The 16,744-nt window shown below is 49.6% G+C and overlaps 1 protein-coding gene across 19 annotated transcripts in view; it reads right to left on the minus strand.

The window, feature by feature from the left end:
- Nucleotides 1-618: 618 nt before the first annotated feature.
- ZNF395 (zinc finger protein 395) overlaps nucleotides 619-16,744 on the minus strand; it is a 41,654-nt gene continuing 25,528 nt past the window's right edge. For 5 of the 19 annotated variants that reach the window (XM_063668588.1, XM_054498316.2, XM_054498318.2 and 2 more), the window contains 9 exons: nucleotides 15,903-16,160; nucleotides 14,610-14,842; nucleotides 11,699-11,808; nucleotides 8,191-8,426; nucleotides 7,591-7,691; nucleotides 6,523-6,829; nucleotides 5,092-5,184; nucleotides 4,154-4,257; nucleotides 619-3,859 (listed from right to left, as the gene is read on the minus strand). In XM_063668588.1, coding sequence (XP_063524658.1) covers nucleotides 3,748-3,859; nucleotides 4,154-4,257; nucleotides 5,092-5,184; nucleotides 6,523-6,829; nucleotides 7,591-7,691; nucleotides 8,191-8,426; nucleotides 11,699-11,808; nucleotides 14,610-14,842; nucleotides 15,903-16,142 — 1,536 coding nt within the window. In that variant the 5' untranslated portion in view covers nucleotides 16,143-16,160 and the 3' untranslated portion in view covers nucleotides 619-3,747. Of the gene's footprint in view, nucleotides 3,860-4,153; nucleotides 4,258-5,091; nucleotides 5,185-6,522; nucleotides 6,830-7,590; nucleotides 7,692-8,190; nucleotides 8,427-11,698; nucleotides 11,866-14,609; nucleotides 14,843-15,902; nucleotides 16,201-16,744 lie in introns of all 19 variants that reach the window. The other 14 variants (XM_063668598.1, XM_063668591.1, XM_063668592.1 and 11 more) reach the window with 3 other exon arrangements.

A 16,744-nucleotide genomic window follows, 5' to 3' on the forward strand; every position in this document is an offset into this window, starting at 1 on the left:
GGTCTTCTTGGAATCTTGTCATTGTTTCACTAAGTGGTTCTTAAAGTTCAGCAACTGAAATTGCACAAACCAGCCCCTGGGTGGAATGACGCCTTCTGCTTCCAACAGCCTTCCCACCTAGGCCAGCTCTGCCAGCCGCTTAGGCCATCGCAGCACCTGGAACTGATGTCTGTATGGAGCAGACCATGTTCAGAAGCCATTTGATAGGCAGCATGTGACTTATTTTCTCCCATGTTACTTGCTTGCTCCTCAAAAGACTCAGGAATGCAGTCAAGAATATGCTCCCCTTTGTCAAGAAAAGCAGCAGAAAATACTGCCTGGAGTGCTGTTATTTCCCAGTTTATAACCTTGAGCAAGTTATTGAACCTCTGTGCCTCACTCTTCTCATCTGCAAAATGGGAACAATAACAGCACTCTCTCATAAGGTTATTTATAATAGGGAACCCATGTATACACTTGGCCTAGTCACTGGGAAGTGTTACCTACTGTTAGTATAAGTTAATCAACGTCATACTTTAGTACAGTATGATATGCTACCATTTGTGTAACACCAAGGACAAGGACAGTGATAATCTTATTTGTTGCAAGGGAAGGGGCAAAGGACAGGCACACATTAAATCAGACAAGGTACCATTTTATTCCTTATAAAATATATTTCATATTGTTGCTGTAAAAACATTACATTTCACATTTTAAAAAAAATTTTTTAACAGTAAAAATAATACTTGGAAGACAGCTGAGGAAAAAGGCGCCAATAAGACAAACTCACAGATGGGATTTATCTCCCTTTTTTTTTTTTTTTTTTTTGCCCCTGGTAAAAGTCAGAACCTGGGATGACCAGAAAGTAACAGGACAGATTCCTCTCAGCAAATCAGAGTCTCCACATCCAAATGAATATTGTTCTCTAAGGAGTCAAGCTATAGACTCACAACGACAACGTGGCCGTGGCTCAAAACACTCTCCGAAATTACAAAATTGCTTTCTGAGCCAATTTAAAAGTCACATGATTGAATCCAAGCTATTTTACTTTAAAGGGTCCTTTTGCTTTGCACCTAGACCTCGCTTGGCCACAGACGTCATTCGCTGGACTCCCTGGACACTAAATGAGTGTCTAGCATCCTTAAGGCTGCTCAACACACAGCCCCAGACTCTGAAGGTGATTCCAAGAAATATTCTGAAAAAAGTCACATCACTGGAATAAACAGTTTCCCAAGATAACTGCTTTGAAAACCAGTCCCGTTAGTTTCTAAAAGCCCACCTGCGGCACCTTCCTTCCATCAGAGTCTGCGGCCCGGTGGGCTGGGAAGGAGGGAGATACAAAGAAGAAAGTAGGCGCGATCACTGGGTCGGTTTCCAAGCCACCCTCACCCTCCAAGAAGGCATGAATGGAACAACCCCGAGAACAGAGCACGTGTGAAGAACCAACTCTACAGGCACGGGATGGCAGCACGGGTGGAAGGGAGGCAAGGAGGCCGCCAGCGCCAAGGAGAGGGGGCACAAGTGCAGGCAGGGAAGGCGGCACCAAAACCTAATAAGAACAAAGCAAAACCACCATGCTTTCCACACTGCTCCCTCCCTTTATTCCTCCTTCCTTTCCTGCCCTGTATACCAATGGCATAAGAAGCCTGCACAAAGAAAAATCCATATATCCAGTTATATCTACACGGTCCAAACTGGGGGCGGGGGGAATTCAAACAGCTTTCTAAAGACGAGAGGGCAGTGAAAACTCTGAGGGAGAGGGGAAGGGGAGGCCCTCCTGAGCGAAGTTCCCATGTGTCAAGAACACGCCCTCCCCTCCCCATGAGGACCTGAAGCTGGGGGTCGTCTTGGGAAGTGAGGGGGGTCGGGAAACACCATCAGCAGCTGCCAGCTCTTAATTCTCAAGGAGGTCGAAGGGACAGGAAGGAGAGCCCTGCGCCACCTCAGGCTAGCCTGGCTTTGAGCTTTACCAAGAGACAGAATTCCACATACACTTTTTTTTTTTTTTACTAAGTTATAAAAATATACCCCATCACCAAAGACACCTGTGCATAAGTGTCTGTCCCTTCTGTCACCAAACTAGGGTACTACACCCTTCCCAACATCATGCCCCTACTGCCAGGTCTACAGATTTTGTAACACTCAAAGTGTCCTGCATTAAAAAGCACATGTCTATTTCCTACATGAAGGGGCCAAGGGAGCCCTGGTGGCCCAAATATCTTCACCCAGGACTGGGAGGGCAGCCTCGATGACAACCAAGGGGTGGATGCTGACACTCCATCCCAGGACAGGTGGCTGGTCAGGATTCCCTGAGCCCCTGACAGCTGGGACATAGGGCCAGGACTTGTACCCGAGGCAGCTGGGCAGTGGGCGGTCACATTCCAGCAGGCCCTGAGGAATCCCCAAATAAGTCACGCTGGGAGGAAAGCGAGACACCAAAACAGAAACGTGCCCTGCCATCCGGGCGTGGCTCACTCTGTCTTTGCGCACGGCTGGTTGGCATGGTGCTAAACTCCCTAGCCCTCCCTCCTTCTCCACAAGAACAGCTCTGCTTATCGACATGCACGCAGCCCAGGCTCCCCTAGATCCCTGGAGGCTCCAGAAACACCAAGGGCCAAAACGCCAGCAGCCACTAACCCAAACCCACGTCTTCCTCCTGTCATTTCCTCATCCTGACGCTCACGGGTGCAAGGACTCTGCTTGGCCTTCCTCATCCTGCTTTCAGGCAGCAAACAGAAATGGGGAAATCCCTGGTGGGGCCAGGAGACAGAAAGGAACCTCCAGAACCTCCCTGGGTCTCTCCTGGCCACCCAAATATAAGAAAACTTTAATCAGTAAAGGCTTCTGAATACATCATAAAAGAAAACAAAGCATTTCTGAGGCGTCCTTTCCATAACCGGAGGAAGGCGGCGTCAGGAGGGTGCTTCCTCAGGTCAGAGCAGAGAGTTTCCAGACACTCAAACCCTCCAGGAGTTCCTCGAGGAAAGAGAAGAGAATGATCAAGGTAGTGTTTAACTGCCACATTCCAAAAAGTGAATTCTGATCAGCCTTTTGGCTCAGCTATTTGGCGACAGTCTTTTAAAAAACCTCTTTCTCTGGGCTTTAAGAAGAAGCCATTTAATATTTGTTGGGGTGCAACCCAATGTCTGAGGGAACCCAGATTTAAGTCGTCACCAAGAAAGGGATTTCCTTTGACTTCCATGCAGGATGCTCAGACAGGGAACAGGAGGTGCCCTCCGAGAAGGGCAAACCCCTCTGCCCCGCGGCCAGGCAGTCCTGCACTCTGAGTCACCCATCAGCCAGAAAGTCTTTTTTTTTTTTTTTTTTTTTTTTTAAAAGAAAAGTAAATTCATCTTGCTCACAGTCCTTTCTGGAAGAGTTGAGAAAGCAAAGAATTCACCGACTCAGCAGGAAGCAGAACGAGCTGTTCCTTCTTTTGACACACACAAGCTAATCCCCTAGAGAGTGGGGATGTGGGAAACGGAGGGTAATTAATTCTTTGGTCACTGGTTCACTGCTGAATACCCTTGGTCAGTTTTGGCTCTCTCCTATTTTAGGGGGAAAAATATTTTTTGTTTCTTTTTTTAAAAAATAAAATGTTCCCACAATGGGAGAAAATTGCTTTAAGTGTTACACCTTAGCCAACAGAGCCCAAACTCCGTGTTTCCATTCTTTCTCTTTCGGTTTCTGCTGAGGGCTGGTGACACACTGGCCTCTTGTCAGCGGCTGCCGGCAGGGCCAGGAACAGAGTAGAACCTGCAGCACGGCTCAGTCCAGGAAGCGCTGGCAGGCCTTCTTCCACCGGCAGGCCGTGCACCACTGGTCCCGGTGCTCGATGCCATACACCTTGCGGCACTTCTTAGCCTCCCCTCGGGCTTTCCTGCAGAAAGAGAGGAATGCAAATCGAGCCCCACACAGGTGGTGGGCCCGGGAGAGCGGCCAAGTGGGGCTGGGAGAACAAACAGAGGCCAAAGGGGCAGCTCCCAGCAAAAGCCACCAGGACCAGGGGCCAGAGGCTCTGAGGACCAAACAGTCATCCCATCTGGTGCGTCCGCCATCCGGGCCCCTCTCTGGGGACTAACCCTGGTGACTTCATCTGGGCAGGGTCGGAGTCCACGCCACCGGAGACAGGGCACAGAAACCAGAAGGCAGGGGACGACAGCGGACATCTCACCTGGCACCACTCTGGGCCCGGGGTGGAGAAGTGACAATCAGGTGAGATTTCACCGCAGGTGCTGGCTGCTGGGGCTCGCTGAAGCTTAGCGACCGGCTCCGGACCTGGGCGTCGGAAGAAGGGCCGTGAGCACAGGGACATTCAGGAAAGGTGAGGGAGCCATCCTAAAAGACAGGCAGCCACCCGTCCCCAGCTCCTGGTGCAGGAGGCCTCGCGCCTTCTCAGGGAGAACACTCCAGCCGAGGGGAGCTCTTGGCAGGAGAGTGAGGAAGGAACAGGCCTTCATGCCACACTCGGGACCCAGTCGAGGACAAGGACGGGAGCCACTGGACCTGGCCCCCTCTGAGGATCTCCCTGCAGGGGACTTGGACGGAGCCGCCATGCCTGGAAGCCTCACACTGCCTCAGTGGCATCACTGGCAATCTGATTTACAATGTGACACCGCCCTACAGGAGATAACTCAAGACCAGCGCCTGCTAGGTAGAGTTCAAAATGACTTCCCGCTTACTTGAGTTTGGGGTCCACCTATGGCCCTTGTCCCCAGTGGCCTTGAGATTTCTGACCCAGCCCACACAGCCTCCACATTCTCCCCCTTCCTCTCCTCAGCATTAAAATCCTAAAAACACCCACAGGCACTAGGAGCTGATGGGGCAACTGACCCCAGCCTCGCCTGGTGATTTTCTTGGCAAGAAACCTGCTTGCTCTGGACATCCTCTACAAGCGCCTCCTTCCACCTCTGCAAGGGGCTATGGCCAGATGGGGAGTGCCAGGGAGGGGGCAGCACAAGGAGATCTTCAACACGTTTGGGGGCTGAAGGCAAGATGGCCACACCGACCTGTGGATACGTGCCCCGTGCCCAAGGGATGGCCTCCAGCCCTGGGATGTGTGGGAGAGCCCTCGGCCATACCAGGCCCCAGCCATGCTGCCAGCACACTCACCGGAGAGAGGGAGCAGGCGGCGGAGGGGGCAGCAGCCCAGCTGACACTGGTGTAGATGTGTGGTGAGACGGGGATCTGGAAGGACGGCAGAGCCTGCGGAAGACGAGGGTGTCAGCCTGGATTCTAGCTCAGGAAGTGTACAGAGTCTGCCCACAATCCCCACAGCCTCATGACAGCAGCAGAAGGTGCATCTCTGCATAAGTGCAATGACCAGAAAGAGCTGGGACACACTCGGCTTTCTCGAGGACAACACTGGAGTATCATCCAATGCCTTGCAGTAGTCTCCTTATTGCAAGGCTCCAATCTCATCCTGGAACCCTTCCCTCAGCACTGGTCTACGTGCCAGCCTCATGACTTAATCACTGCAGAAGATTTAACTTCTCAACTGGATCACCTACCAAGAACATGCCATGGCAGGTGCCAAAAGAGGCCCCAAGCCTTCTGCGTCTGGGGGGCATGGCTGCGATAAGATATGGGATCCTCCAGCAACTGCTTGAGAGTAGCAGTGTGCTCATGGGTATCCAGGTTCAGGGCTATTTGTGAAAACACCAGCTACATGTCTGGGCCCCATAGGTCACCCAGAGCTGCAAGTGGGCCAAACATGAAATCGCTAAGCGGCCACTCATTCTAACAAGGAGGAGGGCTGGCTCATTTCATAAAGCTTTCTCACTGAAAGCAATACCTTTTAATAACTAATTTGCAAACTGGCCCACAGACTGATAAAATAGGCACAAAGGAATTTTAAGAAATATCAGCACACAGCAAGCTGCACGTGCCTTGAGTACCTACTGCATGCAGTGAAGACCATCCTAAATGTCACCCTCTGTGATACGTTCCTCATCCACGCGGGCAAAATAGGTTGGTCCCTCTGGTCCCTACAACACCTTCTCATGCCTCTAGTAATTAGTACTTTGACTAGTTATTATAATTAACCATAGATACATATTCATTTCTCTCTCAATCTGAACCATGCCCTCCACAAGGGCAGGGACTAAGTCGTCTTCTACCTGAAAATCTTACTTAGTCCAATTCTTGGCCCGTTGTAAGTATTCAAAACATGCGTGCTGGACTGTCTGTCCACGGAACACAATTCTAGGACCTAGACGTCACGTGGGAAGCCCAACTACACAACTCCATCCTCTCTTATAAGCAGAGGTGTTGACAATTCCCCCGCCCAAATCCATCGCCCAGTTACTTAGGGATTTAGCTAGATTTCTAGTAACCACTCATGACAGCTGCCAATGTAGATAACTCCAGGGATTCCCACATTTATTGAGCAGTGAATTCGGTTTCCTTTTGTTTCTTTGTAGAAGAGATTAGCAATTTGGCCAAAGGGCTCAGCCTTCCATCAGGGTGGTGGTAGCCTGTAATCAAGCTGGCCGGTGATGAGTCAGCTACGAGCCTGAGCCTCCAGCAAGCCCCACCCCATACCTGGTATGCATGATCTGCCTGAATGTGCCAGAAGGACCCAGGAGCTGACTTGCTGAGAGCCCCTGAGGGCAGGGAGGACTCTGGGCCAGGATGTTCTGGGCCCGAGGACTGGGCTTTGTGCAGAGGTGGTGGAAGAGCGGACAGAGGCAGGCCGGTCATGCTGGGGGTGGGAGCTGGCTCAGCGGTGGGAGTCCCAGGGACTGGGGTGCCTGCGGCAGCAGCAGCGGCAGCAGATTCCTCCTTCAGCTGCACCTCTGTGTAGTAGAAATCCTCCTCCCGCTTGAACTGATCAGAGTCCACCGTGTCCCTGTGTGGGAGGGAGATGCGGCATAATCAGGGGCGCCCTGCCCCCTTCAAACCCAGCGGGGACCGCGGTGGGGAGGGGATTGCTTGAGGCCACCCAGCAAGCCAGGGACGGAGCCCAAGAGAACACCCAGGAGCCTCGCTCCTGATGGGTGTCACCAGGATTATGTGTTGCACAACAACGGGAATTATTTTTCCTGGCACCCAAGGCTCATCCTCTCCTGGAACATGTGCCAACCTTTCCTCTGGCAGGAGGCATCCCACGCTGAGCACGACCACGAGCCCTCTCTGGGCCCCACCTGCCTGCAGTCACGCTTTCTCCCCCAGGGCCATGAGTCAGCTCCTACCACTAGCAGCCTGCAAACTCGCTCTGCACAGAACACGGCGGAGGCACCAGGGTGGGGCTAGCGGAGACCCACTCCCAAGGAAGAGTCGGTGGTGCAGTGCTTGGCCACTAAACATCTTGGAAACGGGGTCTCACCAGCAACTGAACCAAATGACCCCGTTTCTACCCAGAACCAAAACATCTTGCTTCCTGCAGTGAGGCAAGAAGACACATCCCCAAGATGGACAGAGCTCCCTTCCCGTCAACAGCAACAATGTTCACCAGGATGTCTTTCTCAGGCGGCCAGGAAGAGACACCAGGGGGTGTTCCCAGCAAGCCATGTTCCCGAAAGCACTGTGGGCTGTGGGTCACAGGGACTCAGCAGGGTGGAGGGACACCTGCACGCAACCCTAGGCTAGAGGCCCTGGGCTCGCACATACCCCAGGTGGAGGGCTTTGACGTGTCGTTTGATGCCCACAATGGAGCGCAGCACTTTGCCACAGTTTGGCCACAGGCACTTGTACATCACCTTCACAGAGTTCTAGAGGAAAGGAAGACAGGGTGAGTGGATATGTCTTTCTCCTTATCCCTCGCTCAACCTTACCCAGTGGGGACTCAAACTGGCTGCTGTCCCCGGCCTGACCCAACAAAAACCTCCAGGAAAGGGGTTCTCTGGGACCAGAGAAACTTACAACCGGGGGCTAGAAAGCCCCAACCTAAGAGATGGTCCTAGTGGCCAACAGCGGTGCTCGGTGCCGTGGCTAAGACCCCACTGGAGGCCTCTCCCACGCAAACCTCTGCAGGAACACAGGAAAGAAGGTAGGGATTGGGGTGGAGGCTAAAACAGAAGAGGCTTTAGATAGGAGAAGGAGAATCCTGGGAATATCACCAGGTAACAGAAGCAGCAATAGAAAACCGAAATGGGAGTGAACCCAAGACTATTTAGGGCCTGCAGGGTCCCCTCCCCTCCATGGCTGGCTGTCCCCACACAGACATCATCCGCTCCAGCCTGGGCTCCCACTCACACTGCAATCACATACCTTTCTTTTTCGTGGAGCTGGTTCATCCAGCAGGAAAGGGTCAGGATCGGTCTCAAAGCCATGATCAGTTTGGGGAGAACCAAAAGCATCCCCCAAATACTTGGGGCTGGCCTGGGGGTGGGGGGGCGAGGGGGTGGAGACACCACTGCTCCCACTCCAGTGACCGCTGGTAGTGCTGCTGCCGCTGTCTGAGATGTCACCACTCTCCTTCCATGGGTCGCAGGCCGCACGGGAAGCTGGCCAGACGAAGAAAAGATGAGAGGACACTCACGGGCATGTCCCTGGGCAAACTCTCCCTTCTGAGCTTCGGTAAACATGGAGAGGAGTTCATTCATGGCAGCAATTTCTCTTGGTAGAACTGCTCTGCCCTCACAGACATTTCCTACCATAGCCACCTGGTCATCACTGACCAACAGACACACACCGCAAGTTCGCTTTGTATAAGATTCATACAAAGAGAAGCCTAATTGAAATTTAATTCTCTTTTTAAACAAAAATTTTTTTAGAGATGGGGTCTTGCTATGTTGCCCAGGTCAGTCTCAAACTCCTGTCCTCAAGCGATCCTCTGGCCTCAGCCTCCCAAAGTGCTGCCTGTTTCTCACTTTATACATTAAATAAAGGGGAGATGGGGAGGGGGAAGGGTAAAGCCTCTGCTGCCTCCAGGCCTGGTTGAGAACGAGCACACCCAGAGTGTTGGGTACCACCCAGAGCATTTTCCTACAGCTGAAGCCAACTTAAAGGTCTTGTTGACCAGCTTTCCTGAAAAATGCTTTTCAATCATCTAAACCCAGGCCAGTCCATAGAAACCTGTGGGTGGAACAAACCACTCAGCCTTTGCAACTCTCGGGAGGGTGTGCAACATTTCCCAGTGCTAGCTGCAGCCCAGGTGGAACCTGCTTTAATCAAGAAGTAACATGTTTGGAGGAGGAAAGACAAGCTCTGCGAGCAATTCTGGTCATCACAAGGTGGCAGGGGGCTTTCGTGCCTGACATGGCCCTGAAGCAGCTGCTGGGCTCCTGAATGCCTCTGAGCAGGAGGACAGGTATCAGCAGACATGGAGAATCTTCCATTTTTAAACAGCACATCTGCAGGCTGTGCGGACCCAACCCAGACTCTCACTCCTTGGCCAAAAATCTAGGTGAATTTATAATATAGGAGAATCTGAAATTTTGATATGTGGAAATACCAAGAGAGAGGGAAAAAAGCTACCTGTCCTCAAAAGCCCCAACTCCCAACAGGGGCGTTCCACAGAGCCCCCTAACCCTGGATTCCAAGGTCTACTAGCACTTCCCTTGTGGCCAGGATAAAATCCTGCTGCCTTTCTCTCCTCCTGCTCATAGTCAAGACTCCTTCAATGCTAATCAGGGATCTACCTGGCACAGGCTCCCATCTTTCCATGTTTCCAATCCAGGCTCTCCTTACATCTCACATCCTAGAAGCAGCCCACCCATAAAGAATGAGATGGAGGAAGAACTTTTCCCTCCCCAGATACCACTGTCATGTCTCACAGCTATCACTGTCCCTTCCTGGGAACTAAGAGATTACTACATGTACATGTGTGCTTAAAAAAGGGTACACATTCAGGGCAGAACACAAGAATCGTTAAACAGGCCAACAGGTGAAAGACCCACGCACATCCACTGACAGGAAAACGATCAGGGAGAGAAGGGCAGAGAGCGGAATACTACATGGCGACATCTAGGATGCTCAGGACTCCGGGACAAAGAGCAGGTCAAGCAGCAGGCACACCCTACAAATGCGGCAGCCCTTCCCTATAGGAACCACTCACAACGGCTCAAATGCATGAAATCTGCATGGCAGATTTTGACTGGCACACAAAGGAAGCAAAACATAAAGCAAAAAGTTATCTATAAGTCATAAGTTAATGTATAAGTTATAAGTGACTCCATCTTTGATCATAAGTTTTTCTAGGACACAGGCAATAAATACACATGCTATACCATGAAAATAAAGTACTGCTCTACAAATGCACAGCACTCAGAGCTTACAAGTGAACTTTTAAGAAATACTTATAATCCTGTTTTCTATACACAGACATGCACACACACATGCCATCCTAACCACACAGAAACCAAAGGGACTATGTGGCGTTTGGGCAAATAGTATCCATGACTCTCTTAGTCAAGGTTTTGGTTGTTGTATAGACCACACTTTGCAGAATACTTCAAGATAATTAGGCCAAGGAAGCCTTATATTTCCACTGACTTCAGCTATAAGATAAAAAATATTCTGTCATCAAAAAAAACCTCTAATAGACAATAATTTTTTTTTCTTTTACAAAGGGACTTAAAATTGTCAGGATGATGGCATATCATCAGTGAGATGCTTCTACGTTGATGTGCACTTGTGTATGCATGTATTATACATACCCTCATGATGGGAACTGGAGTCAATAATTTTCTTTTCTTTCCCTTTAGGACACTTTCCTAGATCTTTCCACTGTTGACCCAGCCATCCAGATCTCCTAAACTCCCCTGAGAACTTAGAAATTAACTCCTTTCCTCTTCCCTATTTGGCTGTGCTAATAGAGCAGGCATGCAATACTAAGCTTCACAGCTAGGTGTCCTCATAATGCAATGATTTCCTTTGGCAGCCTAGTCATTGACAGCTGACTTTGAGTCAAGAAAGTAAGTTTTCTCTCTCCTTTATGTTTAATTTCTATTTAGGGAGATTCCTTATGAGGGATACTTATGAAGGCCACTTTCCTCCTGCTATGTGATCAGAGCTAACTCCATACTTTCCTGTAAGTTTATAAGTAGCTTGCAATTCAGTTAGGTGTCCACCAATGAAGAAGTTCTTCCCTGGGAGTAAGGTAGGCCAGCCCTGCCATGAATTTCCCAAAAAACTTCAGGTTCACTACCAGTCTTGCCAAACTACTGACAAATACCCAGCAACCCTTTTTTCCCTCATATTATTGATAAAGTATTTTGGGGTTGCAACTACAGAAATTTTGTTTTAATAAATTTGCCTTGAAGTTGAATCACTGGTTTTTATTAAGCAATTAGACTTACTTTAGAATTTAGCCCATTTATTCCGGATCCTTGTCCCATAGGCCCACACTAATTTATGAGGCTGTATTAGGCACGTGGAATGAGGGCATGAATTTTCTGAGGCCACTAGGAGACCATGTAGCATATTGCTACTTTGTGAACTAAATATTCCTCTATTGGCCTCATTCAGGCCCCACCAAAGTGCTGGGCTCAGCCACTCCCATTGAAGAACTTACTCCACTGGCCACTGCAGCTCAGTCCCATGCTCAACCATCTTCACAATGCACCAGGAAACTCCTCCCCAGGTGAGGAAACTGAGGAAAAAGAACAGAAGTGTCTAACTCCATGGCATGCAGCCGGTCGGAGGTGCCAGTGGGAGGTGTCCCTGGAAATTCTATTGCCAGGCCGGTGACATAGGCAACTAGCTGCTCTGCACAGAAGATGTCTGTCGTGGGCCTCTACCATGCCCAGAACCCAGCTGGGCCCCGCTTGCTCACCAGAGAAGTTGGCCTCAGTCCCGGGAGGACTCTGCACAACAGGGCTGCAGGACAGGGACGTCAGCACCATGGCCGCCATCATCTCATCCATTTCCACTGCGTCCGACTTCCTGGATTCACACGGATGAGTGGGAAATGTTACTTCCTGGCACGGCGGGCCCATGGTCCTTGCAAAACGAGACACCACTTCTGGCTGGTTTCACACAATCATCTTACACTTCTGGACTGTCCCCTCCAAGTCCCCCCAACTCCAATCAGCCAGTGTGTGCTCAGATCATATAAACTAAGTGAAACATGAAGGTCTCCCCTTCTTCCTAAGCAGTACCCATTCTGAGTGATGCTTCTAATATTAGGCAGCCCCGGTATAAGCCGCTGGGTCTCATGCCACTGTGACGCCCTGAGAGATCCCCATTCTCCCATGACTTTGCTGCTGAACTCTGCAGCTTAAAAAAGGAGAATTTTATTTAGGGGAAAGAGGATAGACTCAAAATGAACACGGGGACAAAAGACGCCCACTGGAATTCAAAAGCACAACAATTACCTCCTTTCCTTGTCCCACATTTAAATTTAAGAGGGAACAATTATACGCTAACCACCTTCTCCCACCCCTCCCCCAAGAAAAATGGTAAGGCATTCTGACAGCTTCTGAATGTCAACAGAACCTACTACCCAAGCCAATGTGCAAATAAACCAGAAGCACTAAAATAAATCTCCCAATGCAAGTGTCCATGCTTTATACAGCAGAGTTCTATAAAATGTTACACATAATTTTTTTAAAATCCGTATATCACTACATTATTCGGAAGTAAAACTAGAGCTGTCTAGAAGTTAATGCTAAAGTATTAGTAAAAGTTAGTCTGAAATAAACTTCTAAGTGATCTGTTTCAAAAAGCTGTCTTAATTTATTCCTTACAATTCAGGTCCACCAAAATATGACTTGGGTTTGAAGCAGCTAAACCAAGACTATTAATACATTAAACACATTAGCATCTCTGTTTTTGTATGATCTTTGAATTTTCATTTCCATAGAACAGAAAAATAAATTCTTTGCCTGCATTCCGCTGAATACACAATCACAAATATTGCTGCTCTAATTTGGTTTCAAAATACTGGGTCTGCTGTGTTTTTTAGCACTCATAGACAAACACAGAGAGGTGGGATAGGGTGTGACTGCTTGCACATCTTGTATATAAGACAATTTCAGTTGGCAGATTTTCTTTTTTAAATCTTAAAAGATCAATGTACATACAGCACATAACATAGAAATTAGGATATATATTCTTAGAAAAAAGTTGTATCACAAAATTCTAAAGCAAAATACATTCTTCATTCAACACCAATGGTTCTGAATATCTAAGCCAGGGGTAAGCATGCTGCGGGCTGTGGACCAAATGTAGTCTGCTGCCTGTTTCTGTAGGGTTTCGAGCTAAGAATGGTTTTACATTTTTAAATGGTTTGGTTTTGTGGGTTTTTTTCTTTTTTTTTTTTTTTTTTGAGATGCAGTCTCACTCTGTCACCCAGGTTGGCTTCAAGCAATTCTCATACCTCAGCCTCCCAAGTAGCTGGGATTACAGGCATGCGCCACCACGCCCAGCTAATTTTTGTATTTTCAGTAGAGACGGGGTTTCATCATGTTGGCCAGGCTGGTCTCAAACTCCTGACCTCACGTGATCCATCCACCTTGGTCTCCCAAAGGGCTGGGATTACAGGCATGAGCCACTACACCCAGCCTGTTTGTTTGTTTTTTGTTTTGGTTTGGTTTGGTTTTTGTTTTTAGAGCAGAGTCTTGCTCTGTCTCCCAGGCTGGAGTGCAGTGGTGCCATCATTGCTCACTGAAGCCTCAACTACCTGGACTCCAGCAATCCCCCTGCCTCAGCTTCCTAAGTAGCTGGGACTACAGGCAAAAGCCACCATGCCTGACTAATTTTTTTATTTTTTTTGTAGAGTCAAAGTCTCGCTATGTTGCCCAGGCTGGTCTCAAACTCCCAGCCTCAAGCAATCTTCCCAAAGTGGTGGAGTTACAGGTGTGAGTCACTGCACCTGGCCTAAATAGTTTTAAAAATTAAAAGAAGGATATAATTTCTTGACATGTGACACATGGAAAGTATATAAAACTGAAATTTGAGGGTCCACGAATGAGGTTTTATTGGAGGACAGCCATGCCCATTTGTTTCTGCATCACCCCTGGCTGTCTGGACACCACAGCAGAGCTGAGCAGTGGGGACAGAGACTGTTTAGTCCATCAAGCCTAAATTATTTACTCTCTGGCCCATTCAAAACAAGTTTGTTGACTCTCGATTTAAGCCAGTTCTTCCCTGTCTCTTATCATAAACTATGACCTGATTTAGTTTAAGCATGAGAGGGAAAAAAATAGCCCTATGCCCAACCAAAGGTACATTGCCCATAATAGAGCTATGGAAAAGAAAAGATGCCACTCGGCCAGGCATGGTGGCTCACACCTGTAATCCCAGCACGTTGGGAGGCCGAGGCAGATGGATCACCAGAGGTCGGGAGCTCGAGACCAGCCTGACCAACACAGTGAAACCCCGTCTCTACCAAAAAATACAAAAATTAGCCAGGCGTGGTGGTGCATGCCTGTAATCCCAGTTACTCGGGAGGCTGAAGTGGGAGAATCGCTTGAACCCAGGAGGCAGAGGTTGCAGTGAGCCGAGATCATGCCACTGAACTCCAGCCTAGGTGACAGAGTGAGACTCTGTCTCAAAAAAAGAAAGAAAAGATGCCACTCTGGTTTTCTTAAAAAGATTCCCCTTTTCTGTGTCCCATTTGTCTCAATATCTTGGCACCCAGATGCCAATGACACCACATTTCTTCCCCACCACAAGGCAGCCCACACCCTCACACCACACTACCCATGTGACTTTTAAAACCCAATTTCTTCTCCCACACAAACCTCTTTGGGACATCGATGTTCCTGGAGACGGGCCTGTAGGCCAGGGCCTGGGCTCCGGGCTCCAGGGGTGGTGCCTGGGGACAGGGGCCCTGCAGCTCGGCCAGCCACACCTCCTCCACCCTGCAGCAGACCTGCAGCTTCTGCTCCAGCAGCCAGACGGTCACCTGACCCTCCATCCAGCTGTGCTGCTCCACCAGTCCTGTGCACTCTTGACCCCCGTACCACACATAAACCTGTGGGAAGAGGGACAGTAGCTAGTGGTCAGCCCTAGATGGGTCTCACCCTGAAGTTCTCATGCACCCCACGTCCCAGGAGCCAGGATCTGCCTGCCACGGACCATGTTCTCTGCCTCACTCATCTTTTATTCAAGCAGATGTTCCCAGGTACTCGCTTCCCACCTGAGCACCCACACAGGCCCAATTCCTCCCAAGACGGATCCTTATCAGCTCTCTAGACTGGCAGACAGCAAATATGTCAGTTTCTGGGACTTTCTCTGAATCTAGAATCTGTGCTCATCCTCCTGCCTCCCTTGACCCGGATGCACTGGCTGTCTGCTGGTGCCCAACTGCCACTCTGAATTGCTCATTATCCTGCACTCAGAGGATGCTGAGTCTACCTGGGGACAAGGTGGCAGGGGTGCAGAGGCAAGCCGACCTCTCACCAGGGGGACCTGGAAGTTGGCAGGCCACCTTCTCTCACAGGCAGGGAGGCCTCGCAGCACAAGCCTTGGCAGGGAGACAGAGGTAGAGTTCTCATTTAGGAGGCCTTGAGAGGGCAACAGAAGAGAACCCCAGGCACCTGGACCACATAACATCAGACCCAGGGCCCTGGCACAGGGGCAGGGACGCTGGAAAAGGAAATCCACACCGAATCCAACTACACAAACATCTCTGAGTCTTGAAAGTGTCTAAAGGGAATTCAAAGATGCAATGTTCTCTGACTCTCATAAGCCTGAGATGCCTTCCTTTGGTAAAGGTGCAAACTGAGACAGATTAAGAGAAATGTGGCTATGGTCATCCTTCAAACTGAGGTTTTGAGCAAGCCAAAGCCCACAGTGTCAGATGCTAGGTCTTGCCACCTTCTGCAGACAACACTGTGGTAGAGAAGCCCTGGGTCTACTAACAATGTCATATTCTCTTGTGCGATCTGCTGCCCAAGTGCCCCGTGGCTGGAAGGCAAAGGTCTGCACTCAAAACAGTGCCCAGAGAGTTTCCGGCCTGTCACTAGGGCACCCCAGCCCACCACCCCAAGACTCGCAAGATGGGACAACTGTCCATGTTGGGATCAACCTACCTTCTGCCCAGGCTGAAAGGCCACCTGCTGAAGGCCCAAGGTGCTGGGAGCCTTAAGGACTTCCTTGGTCTGCTCCTGGCAGGGGGTGTCATCAGAGGTGGTGAAAGGCTGGGGAGCGGCCCCTTCTAGCAGTGGCTCCGAGGGTGGGGCGGCCGAGGGCCCCTCTGAGGCACTGGGTCCCAACACCCGGGCTCCCAGGAGGGACCGCTTTCCAAGGCGTCGGGACAGGACGCTCGCCATGCTGCTGCCTCTCCTCTCCTGCGGAGGCGAAGGGGACACTGAAGCCTCTGCCCATCACCTGGGGGAATCAGGAAGCTTTCAGGAGGGAGCCCCACACAGCAGGAGCCAGGAAGGGTCTACTAAAATAAGTGAACCCTTTAAAGTCAACTTTTACTATCCTTCCTTTTTACAAAAGTGATATCCATTCCTAGTAGGACAATCAGAAAAATACTTATATGCACACAGAAAAACAAACCACTCAGGAATCTGCCTCCCAGGGAGGCCCACTCTTCCTATACAGTAAGCCAGGCTTCCTTCTGTGCATGTATTTACACTTTTATTTCTGTAAAAATGGGATTGTTGTTTTGTAAACCATATTTTTACTTAACTGTGTAAGTTTTACTATATCATTCAATATTATTTTATAAAAACATGTTTAGAAGCCACTCAGCATTTTCCTAGGTGGATGCACCATTCCTATTCTAATCTCTTATTATTTATTGTACCCAAAGGCTGCACCCAATGGTCTGCTGTCTAAACTTCTCTGCCTGCAGTGAGCATACTCTGAGCTAGACCTCAGAGCACACACACATCAACCACGGCTTCTGTAGGGCAACTTCCAG

This window comes from Pongo pygmaeus, chromosome 7 (assembly GCF_028885625.2).
Source record: "Pongo pygmaeus isolate AG05252 chromosome 7, NHGRI_mPonPyg2-v2.0_pri, whole genome shotgun sequence".
NCBI classification, from domain to species: Eukaryota; Metazoa; Chordata; class Mammalia; order Primates; family Hominidae; genus Pongo; species Pongo pygmaeus.